Source organism: Homarus americanus, unplaced genomic scaffold, assembly GCF_018991925.1.
Source record: "Homarus americanus isolate GMGI-L3 unplaced genomic scaffold, GMGI_Hamer_2.0 scaffold40856, whole genome shotgun sequence".
NCBI lineage: Eukaryota > Metazoa > Arthropoda > Malacostraca > Decapoda > Nephropidae > Homarus > Homarus americanus.
The window spans coordinates 5,282,525-5,304,424 of record NW_024734615.1 but is presented as its reverse complement, the minus strand read 5'-3'; the positions used below and the strand labels follow the sequence as shown (position 1 = coordinate 5,304,424).

The 21,900-nt window shown below is 40.1% G+C and overlaps 1 protein-coding gene across 1 annotated transcript in view; it reads right to left on the bottom strand.

Annotated features, from left to right (window-relative positions):
• LOC121870391 (mediator of RNA polymerase II transcription subunit 16-like) overlaps positions 1–21,900 on the bottom strand; it is a gene marked incomplete in the record, with an annotated part of 168,675 nt that overhangs the window by 114,548 nt on the left and 32,227 nt on the right. Inside the window, 3 exon segments of the mRNA XM_042372215.1 lie at positions 5,228–5,355; positions 5,793–5,966; positions 20,055–20,168. Of these exon segments, the coding sequence (XP_042228149.1) occupies positions 5,228–5,355; positions 5,793–5,966; positions 20,055–20,168 (416 nt within the window).

Sequence of the window (21,900 nt, the reverse complement as noted above, 5' to 3'; positions counted from 1 at the left end):
TGATGCAGTTATTTCACCAATAAAATTTTAAGTTCACTAGGTGTAATTCAAGATTATTTTCTTTAAATCAACACTGCACTGCGCTATATATTATTAATATGTTAACTAAATTTCAGAATGACCAATAATTTCAATGAAAAAATGAAAAAATATTCAAGACACCCAAAATCGATGTTCACTCCACTATCAACAAAGCCAAACTGACACCTGGTGGCTGTGTCAAGCGGCTGAGGGGCGCACAAAATACTACTGTAGTTCCCTGTACTGCATATATTATCAATATGTTAACTAAATTTCAAAATGACTAATAATTTTAATATAAAAAATGCAAAAATATTAAAGAGCACAACTTTCTTGATATTTACTGCACTGGAAACGAATGTAAACATAGAACAGATTACTGAATTGGCAGACTAGCCCATCAGCTGATGCTCACAACAAAACGTGTTGTTCGTAAGGATTTCGTTAATCGAAGTTTTGTTCGTTAACCGAATTGAAGATCCTTATGGGAGGTAAATCGTTAACCGAAATTTCGTTAATCGAATCGTTCGTTAACTGAGGGACCACTGTATCTACAGTACCTGAAAATTTGATTTGAAAAACAACCATAACACCTCCCAGCCATAGTTTTCTAAAAATAATATACAGGTGCTCCCCGACTTACGACGGGGTTAGGGACCCAAATCCAGGTCGTAAGTCGGAATGGTCATAAGTCCGACATAGATAAAAAAAAATAAATAAATAAATAAAAAAAAACTAAATTCAAAATTAAAAAAAAAAAAAAATCTACAATGAAATACAGTAAAGTAAAAGTAATAAATAATGAGGAATGGATACAGTGTGACTGAGCACTTACTTTTAATGTAGTCAGCTGAATGCACACGGGGCCCCCATAATTTTCTAATTATACATGGAGACTACATTAACTGGAAGAAGCAGAGGAGACGGCTGGGTGGGTCATCAATTTCGCTTTCTTCAGCCAGGTTTATGGACTGTAGAAACTTGCTGGTTGAAGGTATTGGATCATCTTGAGGGAGTGAAGAGGCAGCACTGGTGGGGCGTGAGGAGACAGCACTGGGGGACTTCTTAAAATAGATGTCCAATTTAGACTGCACAGTTTTTTTTTATTATAATTTTCTCTGTAGCAAGCAAGTGCATCTTGGATCATTCTGTCAACTTTGGCATAACGCTCATAATTTTTATCCATGCCATCAAACATTTGCATTCCCTTATTAATTGTAGCAAATGCCTCTGCCATTTGCTTCACTGAAAACTTTTTGGGGGGTGCAGGTCCTTCTTCTACATTTAGACTGGCTTCTTCCTCTGCATCTTTGTGTGCTTCCAGTTCGATGAGATCTTCGTTACTGAGCTCTTCTGCTACACTTTCAACCAACTGTTCAACATCTTCATTATCAATTTCTAACTGAAGCTGTTTACCTAACTCCACTATCTTGTTACTAATATCCGAAATAACTTCATTTTCATTAAATCCTCTAAAACTGTTCACATATCTTTTCAGGACTTTCTTCCATCTTCCATTCATGCAATGTTTTGTAACCTGATCCCATGCTGCACTAATGTTCTTTATACATGACAAAACGTTGTACTCCTTCCAAAACGCTCTGAGCGTTTTCTCACCTTCAGTAGCAGCAACAGCCTGAGCGAAAGTCGTGCGTAAATAATACGCTTTAAAGGCAGCAATAGCACCTTGATCCATGGGTTGGATGACAGAGGTAGTGTTAGGTGGAATGTACACTACCTTAACATCAGGGTGCATGTCGTCCAGGTGTGGTGGGTGTCCCGGAGCATTATCCAAAATCAGCAAAATCTTGAATGGAATCCGTTGTTGCAGACAATACTCCTTGGCTCATGGAATGAAACAAGTCATGAACCAATCCTCAAACAGTGCTAAGGTCATCCAGGCTTTCTTATTACTGCGATAAAACACTGGCAGTGTGTGCTTGCTGACATGTTTAAAAGCCCTGGGGTTCTTTGAATGATAGATCATGAAGGGCTTTAGCTTGAAACCAGCAACATTCTCCCCCAACAGAAGTGTAATTCTGTCCTTGAATGCCTTGAATCCTGGCATTGTTTTTGCCTCTTTGTGAATGTATGTCAGCTCAGGCATGCGCTTCCACAATAATCCAGTCTCATCCACATTGAATATTTGCTCAGGCAAATAATTCCCTTCCACAATCACATCATCTAACTCCTCCTTAAAAGCTTTGGCAGCACCAACATCGGCACTAGCTGCCTCTCCACTCACCTTAACATTGTGTAGACTGTAGCATTTTTTAAATCTATTAAACCACCCATGACTTGCTGTAAAGGTTTGATCACATTCATCTCCTGCCAGCTCCTTCAGGCTTTGGAACAGGCTTCTTGCTTTAGCCTGTAAGGTTAGAAGGCTTAAGGGTACACGCTTCTGTGTTTGGTCTTCTATCCATATCACCAATAATTTTTCCATATCGTTAATAGGACCTTGTCTTTTCTTCAAAATTATAGTTCTCTTTATAGGTGTTGTTCTTTTCACTACATCACGAATACGTTTCTTGTCCTTCAGAATAGTGGATATGGTCGAGTGTGAGAAACCTAGGTCACTTGAGATTATTGCTACAGTTTTTCCATTCTTATACTGCACTATTATCTTCATTTTCATCTCAAAAGTAATTGCCTGTCTCCTTTTCTTTGGAGCACCACCAGCACTCTCACTTGTACACTTTCCAGTCATTATAAAGTCAATTAAATACGATAATAACGTAAGTTCACAGCGCGATCAGTATAGGATACGATAGCCAAACACCAACTAAGCGCTGTACTGAGTGAGTGTAACCACGCGGTGACCCAAGCCACGCCACGCTTTCACTCAGGACGGAAACGTTTCGGTATAGAAAATGCACTCGTCATTTGAAAAAAATTTTGGTCACGACTGCGGCGGTCGTATGTCCCGACGGTCGTAAGGTTAGAGCAGGTCGTAAGTGCGGATGGACGTAAGTTGAATCAGTCCTAAGCCGGGGACTACCTGCATGCAATCCCAGGAAATGTGAGGAATAAATAAAAATAATACCAATAAATAAGTTACAACAAAAATACATTGCCAAACCAGTAAATAAAAGCCAAATAAATGTTTAACACAATCGCCATTTGCATATACTCCGTGCTGCCCCATAGTAACAAAGATCAGCTGGGATGCCGATTCACTTTCAATGCTCCCCACCAGCTACAGTACACTCTGTGCTCTCCTCCCGTTACTTGTTTGCCCTTAGGACAATTATTTCTTTTACCTTCTTTCACAATATGTATTTAGGATGGTGTGTGCATGTATCCGAGTAAAAATAAATTAAGAAAGTCGTGTATATCTACCGGAAAATACGAGTAAAAAACAACCATAACATCTCACAGCTTCGCCCAGTAACCAGGTTTGAGGGATTCCGGCTAACGGAGATATTACTGTACACCAACCTCTCGTTTTACGGATTTCTTGAAAACCACCGCTTAATTAAAAAAAGCGTAAATTAAACATAATTTTTCCATAAGAATAAATGAAAATGGTACAGGTTAGGGGAACCATCATATACCACACAGGTTACAAACCGTGCTCTCACTTAAACCAAGCACGTGGCCAACCTCCGACACACGCTCTCCTCTCTGAAGGCAGGTGATCACATTTAATTTCACATCCATTGCGATTGTTTTTCATGCCATTTTAGCTTTAGGCGCCCCAGAAGAGGCAGATGGATGTTTTCCAGACATGCTCAATGGGGAAAACAGCGTGTAACACTAAAAATGTACGTGATAAACACACAATGCAAATGAGACCACAGAGAAAAAGTAGTGCTGGTGTGAACTGAGAAAGTGATACGCGGGAAGCTTACTGGATGTTGATGTTGTGACTTCTTAGTAATAACTTACAAGAACCTCACCAGGCATCACATGCGACTCCACAGCTAGGCGACCAGGCGAATACATGAGGCAAATTTAAAATGTCTTTAGCACATTTTTTCAAAAATAGGTGCGAGTAAATTAGCTTTTGGTATTAATTGAACAATCGCATTTTTCCAAAAATGCTTAAATCAAACGTGCGTCAAATGCAAATTACCTGTACGTACTCTGATTTACTGATGCAATGTGCTTAGCCTGCAGGCATAAACTGGAAGAAATGTTGTCATATGCATGAACACAAAAGTGTGTTTTTCATTTTTTATTCAATTTGTCTTACTCTTGTTATAGAAATATGTTACGTTAGTGTAGTGTATAGTGTATCAGCAAATATCACCAAACACATCAAAATGTTACTACCTGTATCCAGTAAATCCATAAAATACCCTGGATTTTGCCCTCACTTCAGAGGCAGTGCAAAGCTCTCAGATGTAGAAATACAAATGACCCTTGCTATTTGTGCGGGTTAGGTTCCAGGGACCCCACGAGTTGTCAAAATACCTGCATGTGGAAATTATCAGCAGCCATAGTATTGTATGTTTGAGATACTTGAGTCACCCATAAACAAAACCATACAGTATTTGGTATTTTGATGTTTTTCTTTAAATACACGTACACTCACGCGCCATAGTTTCGATGCACCCTCTACCCCTACTCCTGACTCGATGGAAGTCGTAGCCTTGGCTTCATATCGAACGCCCCCCTCTCACTCCCCCCACCACCCATCGTTCAGTGGTGCAATGTGGTAGCTCGAAGCTTTGCTGGATTGTACGAATAGCAGTTCATGATGTAATATTTGAGAGAATACATGCACGATACAGGTTTTTTAGTGACTTCACAACACTTTACTTACCATCACTATCCATCACATCACTATACAAGAGGGACCGTTCAGTTGCAGCCCAGACTACGACTTCCCTCGAGCCAGGAGTAGGGGTAGAGGGTGCATCAAAACTATGGCGCGTGAGTGTGCAATGGGGAAAAACATAAATAAAACAATGAAATCATACAATTAATTGGAAAGGGAATCATGTGTGTGTGACGGAATATGGTGGGTGGCTGGGCTGAACTCGATGGAAATTCCCCACCCCTTTATAAAGACATTATGCAATTTCTCCATAATACCCATATTATTTAGGTTCATTTGGTGCCAGGTTAATGAAACATTGCAAAATAATACATTTTCCTGACCTTGGCAGGAACTGGCAAGTGTATAATCCAAGTGGAGGTACCTTGTGAGTTATTCATTGACCATCTGTTAACTTAAATGAAAGAATTTTTTTTTTACCTTAATACCAACCTGTTGTGTGGGGGATGTTTCAACAGGTTTTTCTACAGTGAGAGCCACTAATAAACTATTTGGGTCTTCCAATTCTGTGTATCGTAGACATGTCACTTGCATTAGCCCTTCATTTTCTGTAGACAAAAAGATTTTATCAAGAAAATATAAAATTATTGCGTGTTAGCAAAAAAAATTTTTCCTTTTAAAAATAAAGTATTATACTGTAGTATGAAATCCTCCTTCATGACCAAAGGGAGGGAACAATAGATCTATGAGACTACCATCACTCTGTGGAATAAAATGTCAGCGAAGTCAGAACGTATAAAAATATTCCCAGTTATACAAAGAGTGCATAAAGAGTGTCCAAACAGGATAGAGGTCCATCTTTTCTGGGTTCCAGAGGCATTGATGTCGGAACTATCATAATATAATACATTTAGAGATTTTCACTCTTTCAAATCCCAATATTTCTACCTAAATAATCAACATTGCTAATATTTGCAGGATCAATTAATGGTAGTACACACAGCAGCCAACATAAAAATATGTATACACTTGTAATAAAACATACTTTGAGTACTATGCCATGTGGAGCCAGAACGTGATGGGCAGAAAGATTGAGCAGCTTCAATTGTAATGTTAAGGTCACCCTTTCCCCCACCACAGTTTTGATTTGTCATCTTCAGTTCTGCACGCCAACATTTAATCATCTCAGGCTTCCAGGTAGCTATGTGGATGTGTCCACCTGTAAATGACAAGTGCTCATCAGAAGATATAGGAATTTAAAAGCACACAGCACAAGGCTTTCACAAACAATATTAAAATATAGAGGAAACCTTTTATAAGCCACCTACTATTACCATGAAGTGGCATATAATAAACAAGTCTGAGGGCACTATCAGGAAGTGATTGTAGTTAAGGTCAAAAGGGACTGGGCATGAAGATAAGGTTAAGAGGGACTGAGTATAAATTAAGGTGAAAATAGGGCAGGGCAAGATGTTTAGTTTAAGAAGATCAAAGCATGAAATTAAGGTTAGTCCTTAACCCATAAACTGTGACATACATTCTTGAATGATTAGCGGAGGAGTGCGACAAATTCTCAAATGATTAGCGGAGGAGTGTGATTTACATTCTCAAATGATTAGCAGAAGAGTATGACATACATTCTGGAATGCAGAGTGTTTTGAATAAAGTGCACAAAAATTTCATAGCTACCAGGGTCAAGTATGGGATGTTTACACTTTCCTGTTGTTCCACTGGGTACTCCTCCCACCCACATTGCAAATAAAGCAGTCATATCTCAGTCACGATGGAGGCAAGACGTGCATCCTCGTCCCGTGACAATCCTCAATGAATTCACCCCTTATGCTTCCAATGGCAGTGGTGCAAGGCCAAAGACAAGTGGAAGGAAGACTACTTTGTAAAAGAAAATTACTCATGGAATATCACAGAATTAGTGATGAAAGTGAGGAATCTGTGGATGACCCACGGGAAGGCAACATCATGAAGTTGGCTACAGGCCTAAAGCCAAGCCCAAAACTTCATGATACAAAACCACTCATTCTTCCTTTGCACTATCTACACCGCTTTCATCTACTGCGGGGGTTCCCAAACCTGGGGTCGCGACCCCAAATGGGGTCGGAAGGCTCATTAGGTAGGGTCGGAAAGAGGTCATGGGGTCGGTGGGGTCCTTTGGGTCTGCCAGTGAAATGATTTGGGGTCGCACTGGATAGTTGACAACACTGGATTGGGTCGTGCTAGAAAAAGCTTGGGAACCCCTGATCTACTGGTACATCAACATCAACACCTGCTGCTCTGCCTACTAGAGACAAAGAAGCTGGAGGTAAGAGCAGTACAGTGAGTGCAGTGAGAGAGGGAAAAAAAAATGTGCTACTCAGACTGGTGTTGTCATACAAGGTGGAGTGAGTGCTGCCTTCACGTGTTACCACCAACTGCCGTTCTGCTCGATCTAAACAAAAAATAGAAAACCTTACACCCTCTAAGTTTGTGCCCATGGTTTATAACATATACACTGTATATATTTTTTACAGGGATTAGCTCACCCGGGCACAGGTCGCTGAACCACATCCACGTCCTCGTTTATCTGATAACGATGATTGGAATATCGAGTGTTGGAGAGGAAATGGGTGCTGGGAGTGACAGTAGCAACAGTGTAGAGGGGGTAGGGGAGGCCATGAAAGAGGAGGGGGAGGTGGGGGTGTGTGCCCACCAAGCGACACGACCTTTGTGTAGACTGATGAGTCAAATTTTGCGCCAGACATTCATATTTTGATGATGGAATTGCTGGTACAGTGGTCCCTCGGTTAAGGAACACAATTCGTTCCAGAAGGTCGTTCGTTAACCGAAAATTTCGTTAACCGAATCCATTGTTTCAATGGGATATTGGGTAATTGGTTCCAGCTCACTGAAAAGTACATACAAAGTAAAAAAAAAAAAAAATGCAGTATAGTACACTTACTTTGAGGTGTGTATGTAGAAGGCCCCTGGTTGATGATGATGATGGGAATTAGAAGTGGGGGTGGAGGAGAAGGGAGAAGAGAAGGAGGAGATATCACCCCATGTTTGATGCTGTCATTTCACCAATAAAATTTTAAGTTCACTAGGTGTAATTCAAGATTATTTTCTTTAAATCAACACTGCACTGCACTATATATTGTAAATATGTTAAATAAATTTCAGAATGACCAATAATTGTACTGTAAAAACGTAAAAATATTGTGTTCAAGAGACCCACAAGCAAGATGTTTCCTCCACTGAACAGACACACAAACTGACGCCTTGGTGGGTGAGTGAAGTGGCTGATGGGCGCACCAAAAACTAGTTCCCTGTACTTTTTTTTTTTTTATTGGGCACTCCCCTACAGCCTTGTGCAAGGTAAAGCGCAGAAGCGTTTACAGTGCCCAACAGGGAAGCATGCTAAGTTCATGCTTGCCTTTATGTATCATGAGTTAAGGGCGTAGAAGCCTGAAGAATCAAGGGCATAGAAGCCTGAAGAGTCAATGGTATATGTCATCAAGTTATTGGAAGCTCCAACAACTTGTCCCTGAATGCTAATTCGCAACTTTCGATTTACACCAGGTACCTACTTTACTGCTAGGTGAACAGGGACTAATGGGGGCTAGGAAGTATGTCCAAACAACTTCCACCGGCCAGGGAATCGAACCCGTGACATCTCGCGTGCGAAGGCAAGAGCGGTACCACTCTACCACCAGCACCCCCTGTTCCCTGTACTGCAATTATGTTAAATAAGTGTTAAAACGATTAATAATATTAATATAAAACTTGGAAAAATATTGAATAACACAACCTTCTTGATATTTATACTCCAATGGAAACGAATGTAAGCCCTAGAATCGATTACTGTACTGGCGGACTAATCTACCAGCCGATGAGCAGGCCAAAACATGTCGAAATGTTTTCGTAAGAATTTCGTTAATTGAATTTTTGTTCGTTAACCGAATTGAAGATTCTTATGGAAGGTAATTTGTTAACTGAAATTTTGTTAACCGAGGCGTTCGTTAACCGAGGGACCACTGTATTAATCGTGACTGGCCTTGTGATGACACTGTGACTAAATTGCATATTTTACTGCCTTTTTTGACAATGAAGTAATGTTACATATTGTGGATGAGACCAACAGATACTATTATAAGTATTTCACATATAGCAATAGTTTCTAATAATAATAATAATAATAATTGACGGTTTATTGAAAAAGTTCTGCAGCCCGAAGGCTGAAAATATACATTGGACATAAATGACTTATTACATACATTGGTGGTTTAACAAAAGCCTTCATTCTCGTGTGCATCATTGGGTGGGCACTACAGCAGAAGAATTATACGTGTTTTTTGCACTTATAATGTTGATGCCTCGCAACAAAAAACACGTTCAGGAAATTTATGACAAGAGACAAATTTCTCTTACTACTGCACTTCCTCCCTTTCAAAGACAATAATAACCCAGTGGAAAGAGACTGTCTGTGGAAAGTAAGGGACGTGTTTGCCATGATTGTGAGAGAAGTTAGTAAGTTTTTATCCCTTCAGGAAAATGGTTATTGATGAAAGCCTGGTACTTTTCAAGGGTAAACTTGCATTAAAACAACATACAGTAAACCCCCGAAAGGCCAGACAATCTGGGGGGGAAGTGGGTCTAGACTTGCCGATTGTCCGGACTTTTACTTTGGGGGTTGGTGGTGGTTCTGGGGGCCTTCGTGCACTAAGCAGCCACTTATTAGCCCTCTGCCCCCCTTGATGACTCTTAAATTTGCAATAAATTTCGTGTGTGTTTTCTTTTACATTTTTCCTTTATTTTGAAGTCAAATTGCAAATTATATACAGGGGAGAATTGTATTTTCTTCATTATTTAATACAGGGGGGTTCTTGTTATCTGCGGTTAATTGGGGCCAGAAAAACACCTCTGATAATGAATCCACTTAAAGAGAGGAATTAATCCCATAAGAAATAATGGAAACAAGTCAAATTGGGACCATGACATTGTACAAGACGCTCAAAAATATATTATATATCTTTTAACAATTATTTACCTTAGAAACATTTGTTAAACATTTGAGAACACATTATTTAAAAGAAATATTTAACTATATAAGTTATTTAACGCCCTTAAAGTTCATTGGGTTCGGTGTGTTGAGGCAACGTAGGTTGTGCCAGCGACCCGGTGGTCCGCAGCAACCATTTCTGGTGCATACTCACTTCAGTGGTTCATTGAGACAAATTACTTATTATAATGTTTTAAAAATAAATAATTTTAACCTAGAAAAATATTCGTATTTACTAAGCTTCAAAGGTAGAGATGTTTGGCTTGATTGGACTGATGGAGGTGGGGGATGGAGGATTAGTCGGAGGATAAGAAAGAAACAGGACTAGGTGGATTGTCCACTCCCACTATTCTTTTGCCAAATCACTTCTAATTTTACATCTATACTATAGCTGGTGAGCTTTCTTTTGAATGCTGCACCACCCTGTTTGGGTTGGGAACTCATGGCTACAAAAATGTTAAAATAATTCATCACAACACGCACAAAGACACAACAAAAGCAGGAGTAAACACAACACAGCACCGGTCTGGACGAAACAAAATGGGAAACTGGCACGGCGACATGTGTGTGCATGCATGATGCCAGGAAGAGGATGAAATTTAAAACACTTCAGCTAAAAATCCGTAGATTTATTCGGGATTTTTCAGAGTTTTTCAGTGGAATCCACTTAAATGCGGGGACTGTTTACGTGGATGGTCACAAAAAGCTGACCGCTTAACTGCGATCCCGCGGATAGTGATTACTCTTATAACGAGGACCTCCTGTACTGTATGTTATATTATTTAAGATGAAACATACACCATAAGAGGATAATCATATAAGAATATAATAACGAATAAATAAAAACAAACTGGCGAATGAGGCAAGGCCAGTCCCCATTCACACTGCCAGCATGTTTACACATCAAGTAAGGACATAGCTAGGCATACACAAGTGCGCATTATGGCGGTCCTTATTTTTTGAAGTTGGAATTTTTCAGGTCCGACCTTTACCAAAGCTTCCATTTATCACAAAAACACTGTGTGCAAAGTTTCATAAAAAAAGATAATATTTAAAGGTTGCACAATGAATTAGAAAGTTCACTCCTATAACACTGCTGTGAGTCATCACTTCAGTATGGTCTACATACCCTTTGATTGTGATAAATGCCAGATGTACTGACACCAAGGAAGAGGTGTTTAAGTTTGTGCATAATGCACCCGATTGAAGAACATCCCTGAGATGACTACAGGGACCTTTTAGAGCTCACATCAATGTTTCTAGGCTCTGCACCTGCTTTTGGCACACGATTTGCAGCTCCTGGGGCAATGCACTATGCCTGGTGGATGGCAAAGGTCATTTACACTTATAAAGTTTGGATGTTTTGGTCACAGTTCAAACTTTATAAACGGAAGGAAACAGCACTTCTCAATCTTTGCATCTTCTTTGCCTGCGTCTATGTGAAGGCCTGGACAACAGCCTCATTAGGCTGCGAAAGCCCCACAAAGCGATCTTAATCTGCTAAAGGCTCTTGTTGAGTAAAAAAAGTCCATGTAGGGATTTCAAAAGCAACTTCTTAAAAGATGGCTCACCATACCTATTTGGTTTTGTCAGAAGAATTGGTAAGCCTCTTCCTTCAATGATGATATGGCCCCAGACATGAAATATCAGGTGAAGGCCATGACAAAGATTGAAGGAAAAGAGGAACCTCCTAAACGAACCACCGCTGATTTAGAGGTTATAAAAGACAAGACGCTGGCTCACTTTATGACAAAAAACACCAAGATATTCTGTGAAAATTTAATACCTGTATTCCACAAGGCTTTCTAAAACTCCCAGCATCTTAATGGGACAGTAAGGAACGTTATAAACAAGCAAAAGAAATCGCAAAAACATTGACTGTCACGAATGACCACGCTGAGCATGGGTGTAACTCCTGTACAAGAGTACCTGTACTGTATTCCAGTCATATAATAAAGAACGAAGAGCAACTGTAGTACCTGCTGCAAGTCATTGCTGACTACAAAAGGCAATCTCCTAAGCCCTTAAGAGATTGTTAACTGGGCAACAATGAGCGGCTGATCAACATTGTACCCCCATTTTAAACAGATAATACCCACATTTGTGAGGGGGTGACCCAGGCTGAGTGTTGGGACCATTAAGTGATGACTCAGCAGTGTTATAATGGTGAAATATCCAAGTCACTTTGCAACCTATAAATATTAATATATTTTAATGAAACTTTGCACATAGTGTGTATAGTTTTTCCTGGGCTCATCATATGTGAACCATTACCCCTACTTTGTACTGCACAGAGGGCCAATTTATATGTAAATGCTGTCTGAGTGTGTGTATGCAAGAGAGACTGGGGTGGTCAGTGTGGGATAAGTGAAGTCTGACCCGATTCAGGTTGGGCCTGTTAATTACCTCACTGGGGAATTGCCTAATTTGAACACCTGGGTTGCCTAGCTCACCTCAATATCTGTCATTGTCAATAAGGGTCAAGTTAGCAAGCCAGCCTTCTGAAAGGATCAATTTCTTTCAGAAGAAGAAAGAGGATGACACCTATGATTTATTGATTGATTGTGGTAATTACATCCCTGGCGACGGAACAGTTTAGGTCATATGTTGATGAATTAAAATATAGGCTAAAAAGACTGAAATCAAATAATGCAATGTCAAAAACATAAGTACACTGTTAATAAATAACCAAGAACTTTCGTAAAAAAATTTAAGCGTTAATAGATAAAACTCAAAGCTTGTGTAGAAGGCAGGCTTCCTTCACGAAGGAGAGGACGTCCCCCCCCCCCACCCAGCACCAAAGAGAGAGACAATAAAACCCGTCTTCCCCCCGGCACTGGGGGAGATACTTAGAACGAAGATCTCTGAGACTGAGGCACTCCACCAGGAGGTGTCAAACAATCAATGGAACCTGGCAGTCATCACAATGGGGAGGGAGTGCCCTCTCCATAAAAAAAATCTATAAGTCAATCGTGTGTGGCCAAAGCGGTGGAGGGTCAAAGCAGTCTCCCAGTGGAGTGACAGTCGCTGATCTACCCAGGCACCCAAAGCAGGGTGGATGTCGCAGAGCTTGTTTGCTGCGACAGCATCTCACCTGCATTGCCAACTTGAGTGGATGGCAGCTCTAATTATTGGCTTCATACCAGAGAGAGGAAGAGGGGAATGATGTGCCACAGGGTGAGAAGCAGCTGCTGTCACTACAGCATCTGCACGGTCATTCCCCTTCTCCTCCACATAGGCCTGAACCCAGCAAAAATTGACTTTCTGACCTTGACGTTAGATGAGAAACAGCCACTGTAAAATAGCTATAACCAAGGGATGGGGTGATGAGACACTAGCTAAGGCCTGGAGAGCACTGCGAGAATCGCTAAAATTGTAAAATCGCTATGAGGTTAGGTAAAACTAATCTCAAGGGCATGTAAAATACCTGAAAGCTCTGCTGTAAAAATAGATGCCATAATGGGGAGACTACCGTCCCAACAGAAGTTGGGAAAGACTACCCTAAAACCCACCCCTGCATCCGACTTAGAGCCATAGGTGTAAACAGGGACAGTCCTTTTGTGAGAGGAGGCATGCTCTAAAAAAAAGAGAATGAACCATACAGGAAAGGAGGAAGTCCTTCCTTTCATTGAAATACTGACAAACTTGAATTTCAGGGAGAATCCATGGAGCTGCTCAAGGCCACTGTGAATTGCAAAAGTCTGGGAAAGTCATTGCAATAATCCGGCATGACAAACGTCAGGTCACAATCCTCAGTACTTTGCACAAGGGTCAAATGAAAGACAGTGGGAAGGTGGACTTCAGAACTCACGAGAAGATTATGAAGCTTGACTCTGCAATAGACTAGAATGTATGAGCCTGATAGACAAAAGTGACTGCAAACTCAGTGCTGTAGAGTGCATTGAAAAGCTGTAAAATTGTATCACACACTCCTCTTTCATGCTCTAGATGTCTCCATCCTTAATGCCTACAATATGTTCCTAGTTAGAACCGGAAATATGAAAATGAAGCTGAGGGAATTCCAGTACAATGTTGTTTTCCAGTTACTGGAATTATATGGTGTCTTGACATCTCCAGAGAGAGGCCGACGCACTAAACGTGCCCCTGATAAGACTGTAGCAAGAAATTATAGTATATGGCTCGTCACTTCCTGGACACAAGAACATGGTGAGAAAAAACATGTGGAATGCTATGTCTGTAAGAACACCACAAGAAGGGAAAAGCAAAGGAAAATGGTGAAAACAATGTTGGTTGAGTGTGAAGTGGGATTGTGTGTGGGCTCATGCTATAGGGATTACCACACCCTTAAGAACTATAGTAATATCTCCGTTAGCTGGAATCCCTCAAATCCGGAACTCTCCAATAGCCGGAATTGAAATTTTCTTGGAAAATCGTTCCCAGAGCCAGAAATTTCCGGAAAATTCCAGTTTTGGGAATGATTTTCCAAGCGACAGATTTTCCGGAAAATCGATACAGTAGGGTCGGGATATATCGCGAGATAGGGTCCAAGGATGTTTGTTATATACTAAATCGCGTTATATAATTATGTACATGTAATCAATGGGGAAATAGCATTAGGTTCTGGAGGCCAATAAAAGTGACTAAACTTGACATACAATGGTACTGTCTAAAGCTAGCAGAACATAAATTGCATTGCTGGAATCCTTGCAAGACAGCAAAAAATTTGAATAAAGACATCATATATTTTGCACGAAAAATTTTTTTTCTTCATATTTTTGGGGTTATTTAGGGGATTTTTAGGACTGTTTTTGACTTTATATACTGTTTTGGCTTTATGTGAAGTCCCAGGAACATAACCCCACGTAAGTTGTGAGTACTGTAAATAAAATTATTGCTATGCAGTATATTGAAAAATTTCGATAATTTTGGTAGTAGTGATAAATTTGAAATATTTCCTGCCCGATTTCCCTCGTGAAATAAAAAAATTATGGCTATGTATAAGAAAATGTAGATAATTTTGGTAGCCGCGATAAAAAAAAAAATCTTTATATAAAGTCGTTATACTGTATATCTAGACCCTATTGTACCTGGAAAATTTCGAAAAATTCCAGGGAAGGGGGGAGTTCTTTTCCAGGTTTGAGAGATGAAAATCAGGTGCATTTTCCGGAAATTCCGAGAAAAATTTTCCAGTACCCGTAAAATTCCGGGGATGGGGGATATTTTTCCGGGTTCGAGAAAGTCTTCTCGTTACCTGAAAATCTCTCATTCCCGGAAGTGCTCTGCACCAATTGTTCCGGCTAATGGAGATATCACTGTACTGAGTATTCTGTGGTATGTTGTGAATAGTGTAAATAGCATAAAAAGTGAAAAAAACAACAACATATGTGAGATCTTGTTGCTCAACCTGCACTCAGAACTATCATTATATAAAAGTGAAGAGAAAAAGGCTGTTTGCCTCATAAATTTTGTACTTACAGAAAATAAGGAAATATGGTAAATAATTGCATTTTGATAACTGCTGATCATGCTTGCATGTCAGTGGTTGCTGTGTTTCCCGCCCTCCTTACCCCTCACTTGTCATATCCCACTCATGGCGTAGCCTTCTGCCGGCCCCCAACCCAGTGACTTACGAATTCACCAGAGCCAAACTAAGGTAAGTAATGAACCCATATTGGGTTTCCACATTCTTCTACACACTATCTTTTAATACACAAGAGTTAAATTATTTTTTTGGAAAATTTATGTGGTTTTTTGCACACATTGGCAAGTTGACAGGTGAATCACTCCACCACAGTTTATGGGTGAAATGGCAGCAAACAACAACTGTAGAGAAGTCAGTCAACAACATTAGATATTTCATGTTCCTTGCATTCCTTACCCGACATTAAGGGTTAAGAGAGGCAGGGCACAAAGTTAAGGTCAAGATGGACTGGACATGAAGTTAAAGTCAAGATGGACTGGACATGAAGTTAAGGTCAGATGGACTGGACATGAAGTTAAAGTCAAGATGGACTGGACATGAAGTTAAGGTCAAGATGGACTGGACATGAAGTTAAGGTCAGATGGACTGGACATGAAGTTAAGGTCAAGATGGACTGGGCATGAAGTTAAAGTCAAGATGGACTGGACATGAAGTTAAGGTCAAGATGGACTGGACATGAAGTTAAAGTCAAGATGGACTGGACATGAAGTTAAAGTCAAGATGGACTGGACATGAAGTTAATGTCAAGATGGACAGGACATGAAGTTAATGTCAAGATGGACTGGACATGAAGTTAAAGTCAAGATGGACTGGACATGAAGTTAAAGTCAAGATGGACTGGACATGAAGTTAAGTCAAGATGGACTGGACATGAAGTTAAAGTCAAGATGGACTGGACATGAAGTTAAAGTCAAGATGGACTGGACATGAAGTTAATGTCAAGATGGACTGGACATGAAGTTAATGTCAAGATGGACTGGACATGAAGTTAATGTCAAGATGGACAGGACATGAAGTTAATGTCAAGATGGACTGGACATGAAGTTAAAGTCAAGATGGACAGGACATGAAGTTAATGTCAAGATGGACTGGACATGAAGTTAAAGTCAAGATGGACTGGACATGAAGTTAAAGTCAAGATGGACAGGACATGAAGTTAATGTCAAGATGGACTGGACATGAAGTTAAAGTCAAGATGGACTGGACATGAAGTTAAAGTCAAGATGGACAGAACATGAAGTTAATGTCAAGATGGACTGGACATGAAGTTAAGGTCAAGATGGACTGGACATGAAGTTAATGTCAAGATGGACTGGACATGAAGTTAATGTCAAGATGGACTGGACATGAAGTTAATGTCAAGATGGACTGGACATGAAGTTAATGTCAAGATGGACAGGACATGAAGTTAATGTCAAGATGGACTGGACATGAAGTTAAAGTCAAGATGGACAGGACATGAAGTTAATGTCAAGATGGACAGGACATGAAGTTAAAGTCAAGATGGACTGGACATGAAGTTAAAGTCAGATGGACTGGACAGAAGTTGGGTCAGATGGTTGGACGTTACGGTCAAATTACGGTCAAAATGGACTGGACATGAAGTTAAGGTCAGATGGACTGGAGATAAAGTTAACGTTCAAGATGGACTGGACATGAAGTTAAGGTCAGATGGACTGGAGATAAAGTTACGGTCAAAATGGACTGGACATGAAGTTAAGGTCAAGATGGACTGTCAAGATGGACTGGAGATAAAGTTAAGGTCAAGATAGACTGGACATGAAGTTAAGGTCAGATGGACTGGAGATAAAGTTACGGTCAAAATGGACTGGACATGAAGTTAAGGTCAAGATGGACTGGAGATAAAGTTAAGGTCAAGATGGACTGGACATGAAGTTAAGGTCAAGATGGACTGAGCATGAAGTTAAAGTCAAGATGGACTGGACATGAAGTTAAAGTCAAGATGGACAGAACATGAAGTTAATGTCAAGATGGACAGGACATGAAGTTAAGGTCAAGATGGACTGGACATGAAGTTAAAGTCAAGATGGACTGGACAAGAAGTTAAAGTCAAGATGGACTGGACATGAAGTTAAAGTCAAGATGGACTGGACATGAAGTTAAGGTCAAGATGGACTGGACATGAAGTTAAAGTCAAGATGGACTGGACAAGAAGTTAAAGTCAAGATGGACTGGACATGAAGTTAAAGTCAAGATGGACTGGACATGAAGTTAAGGTCAAGATGGACTGGACATGAAGTTAAGGTCAAGATGGACTGGACATGAAGTTAAAGTCAAGATGGACTGGACAAGAAGTGGACTGACATGAAGTCAAGATGGACTGGACATGAAGTTAAGGTCAAGATGGACTGGACATGAAGTTAAAGTCAAGATGGACTGGACATGAAGTTAAAGTCAAGATGGACTGGACATGAAGTTAATGTCAAGATGGACAGGACATGAAGTTAATGTCAAGATGGACTGGACATGAAGTTAAAGTCAAGATGGACTGGCCATGAAGTTAAAGTCAAGATGGACAGAACATGAAGTTAATGTCAAGATGGACTGGACATGAAGTTAAAGTCAAGATGGACTGGACATGAAGTTAATGTCAAGATGGACAGGACATGAAGTTAATGTCAAGATGGACTGGACATGAAGTTAATGTCAAGATGGACTGGACATGAAGTTAATGTCAAGATGGACAGGACATGAAGTTAATGTCAAGATGGACTGGACATGAAGTTAAAGTCAAGATGGACAGGACATGAAGTTAATGTCAAGATGGACAGGACATGAAGTTAAAGTCAAGATGGACTGGACATGAAGTTAAAGTCAAGATGGACAGGACATGAAGTTAATGTCAAGATGGACTGGACATGAAGTTAAAGTCAAGATGGACTGGACATGAAGTTAAAGTCAAGATGGACAGAACATGAAGTTAATGTCAAGATGGACTGGACATGAAGTTAAGGTCAAGATGGACTGGACATGAAGTTAATGTCAAGATGGACTGGACATGAAGTTAATGTCAAGATGGACTGGACAAGAAGTTAAGGTCAAGATGGACTGGACATGAAGTTAAGGTCAAGATGGACTGGACATGAAGTTAAGGTCAAGATGGACTGGACATGAAGTTAATGTCAAGATGGACTGGACATGAAGTTAAAGTCAAGATGGACAGAACATGAAGTTAATGTCAAGATGGACTGAGCATGAAGTTAAAGTCAAGATGGACTGGACATGAAGTTAAAGTCAAGATGGACTGGACATGAAGTTAATGTCAAGATGGACTGGACATGAAGTTAAAGTCAAGATGGACTGGACATGAAGTTAAAGTCAAGATGGACTGGACATGAAGTTAATGTCAAGATGGACAGGACATGAAGTTAATGTCAAGATGGACTGGACATGAAGTTAATGTCAAGATGGACTGGACATGAAGTTAAGGTCAAGATGGACTGGACATGAAGTTAAGGTCAAGATGGACTGGACATGAAGTTAAAGTCAAGATGGACTGGACATGAAGTTAAAGTCAAGATGGACTGGACATGAAGTTAATGTCAAGATGGACATTACATGAAGTTAATGTCAAGATGGACAGAACATGAAGTTAATGTCAAGATGGACTGGACATGAAGTTAAAGATGGACTGACAAGATGGACTGGACATGAAGTTAATGTCAAGATGGACAGGACATGAAGTTAATGTCAAGATGGACTGGACATGAAGTTAATGTCAAGATGGACTGGACATGAAGTTAAGGTCAAGATGGACTGGACATGAAGTTTAGGTCAAGATGGACTGGACATGAAGTTAAGGTCAAGATGGACTGGACATGAAGTTAAGGTCAAGATGGACTGGACATGAAGTTAATGTCAAGATGGACTGGACATGAAGTTAAAGTCAAGATGGACTGGACATGAGTTAAAGTCAAGATGGACATGAAGTGATGGACTGGACATGAAGTTAAGTCAAGATGGACTGGACATGAAGTTAAGGTCAAGATGGACTGGACATGAAGTTAAAGTCAAGATGGACTGGACATGAAGTTAAGGTCAGATGGACTGGACATGAAGTTAAGGTCAAGATGGACTGGACATGAAGTTAAAGTCAAGATGGACTGGACATGAAGTTAAAGTCAAGATGGACTGGACATGAAGTTAAGGTCAAGATGGACTGGACATGAAGTTAAAGTCAAGATGGACTGGACATGAAGTTAAAGTCAAGATGGACTGGACATGAAGTTAAGGTCAGATGGACTGGACATAAAGTTAAGGTCAAGATGGACTGGGCATGAAGCTAAGGCAGAGTTAGCTTTTCAACTCACCCAGAGCATACATTCTCCTCTACAGCTGTAAAAATCTAAAAAATAAAATAAAAATCTTAAAATTATGTGTACGTATTATATCCCCTATACAGTATGTGACTTACTAAATAATAAAGGGTCTAAGTGGTCTTAATTCTGTAAATTCTCAGAGGGCTAAAACCATCTTGGCAAAACAATAGATGAAACACAGTTCTGTAAGTGCTAGTTACCTCACATCTGGTGAGTCACTTGTATGAAATATTATGTTGTTAATATTAAAAAAAGAAATAGAGTATATGTAAATAAATACTGCACATATACACAAGAAAATATATACTTGTGTGTGTGTGTGTGTATATATATATACACCTGTATATATATATATATATATATATATATATATATATATATATATATATATATATATATATATATATATATATATATATATATATATATATATATATAATATATATATACACACAGTATATTAAAACTTACTAGGTGCCAAAGCAGCAGTAGCAACAGTAAAATTGTCCCGTATCTGACCAAGAACAGCTTTCTTCTCCATCATGACAGTGCCTTCATGGGTCAAAACACACACGAGCAGCAAACCTGATGACAAAGTGATCACTGTTTGTAGACACATTAAATTTTTTCATAAACTTCTGAACACTTAAATATATACTGTAGAGTATTTCTAAGTTATTCATGCAAACAAAAACTGACCACTATGTGCCTGTTTTTGATTGGAACAGTCCTAATAAGTAGACTGGTTGTGATTATAATGCACATCGTTTTACTTTCCTCTTTATTGTGAGGAGCTAAAATGAAGAACAGAGGCACAAAATCCCATTTCATAAACAAGAGACCTGTATGTTACCTCCATTACAATACTCCTACCAGTGATTACCATGGCCACGAGGCTTGATATGTTTTAGTGGCAAGCTACATTGTCCTGACAGACTACTACAAATTATTCCAAAGCATATTCTCTTCTGGTGTACCAAGGTTAAATTAATACTTTGAGCTCCTAGCCCAATGGTTGCTTCTTGAGGCAGCTAGGTTTCAGGGTCACCTGGCTGAAACCCAGATCCTGCCAACTTAGAATCCCACCAAGGGAGGGAGTCAATATCATCCATCACTATGTGCATATGTGTGTGTCTGTGTGTATACACTCAGGTATGTCTATACATTTTCATGCAGAAATATACAGTTGCCTCAAAGAGTTTCTTTGCCCCCTGTGGTGATGTTTATGCAAATGTAGCAATGTTGCAATTGCAAATCAATGAATGATTGGGTAGTATTCTTGTAACGATGGAGCTGATTGGTGGACAAGTTTGGGTGCTGGACATCAGAAGATGGGGTTTGGGGGAGGGGGTTCCCTACCCCAGAGGAAAAATTGTGAGGGTTGCTCTAACGCCATACTATCATGTTAAATAAGTAATCCTCCTCAATCCTGTTTTGATATTTCAAGACAACTCTGAGCAAACCTATGTAGATGATCCCCACCACTGCCATGACCACAGCACCTCACTCACACCACACTCCACAATACATATAGACCTACAACTACAGTAAGTCCTCGTTTACGTTGCCCCTGATAACGTTGTTTCGTCATAACGCCGCTATTCTTTAGATAACCATGATTTGAATAACGTCCCGCCGATTCAGTATAATATCGTCACGGACATCTTTGTACAGCACATCATCTTGGCGGCGGAGCGTCACGGCGTCGCCAGTCTTTGTTAAGCTACCACAGCGTTCATGGGTGTTTAAGTGTTTTTGCTTTTAATACTGTACTCTAAACTTTTGAAATGGCTTCCAAGCGCCCATCAAGTGCTACTGATACTATTGTTGTGAAGAAGCAACTTAAGACCATTGGTCCATTAGCCTTGCTATGAAAATGGGGGTTTTAAACCGGGAGGAGGAGCCACCCACCGGGTCTCAGAGACTCGCCACCCTCCTCCTCCTCCACTCCACTACCCACCACACAATCACTCCACCACCTCGGTCCATCAGTGAGAACAATGCAAAATGATTTAGTTTATTTATGTACAGGCAGTCCCCGACTTACGACGGGGTTAGGGACCCAAATCCAGATCGTAAGTCGAATTGGTCAAAAGTTGAAAATGCGAAAATAATACAGTAATACCTCGGTTTACGCGGTACCTCGCCAGAACCGGAATACCCAATTTACGCTATGCATCTACTCATATACATGGGAAGCGGCGCGGGCAGGGTGCGCACAAGGTCGCCCAGTCATCAAGACATTACCGAGTTCTTCACCCGCCACCCACCACAGCCGGCCCAAGTCAGTGATAGTGAGGATATGGATTTATATGGA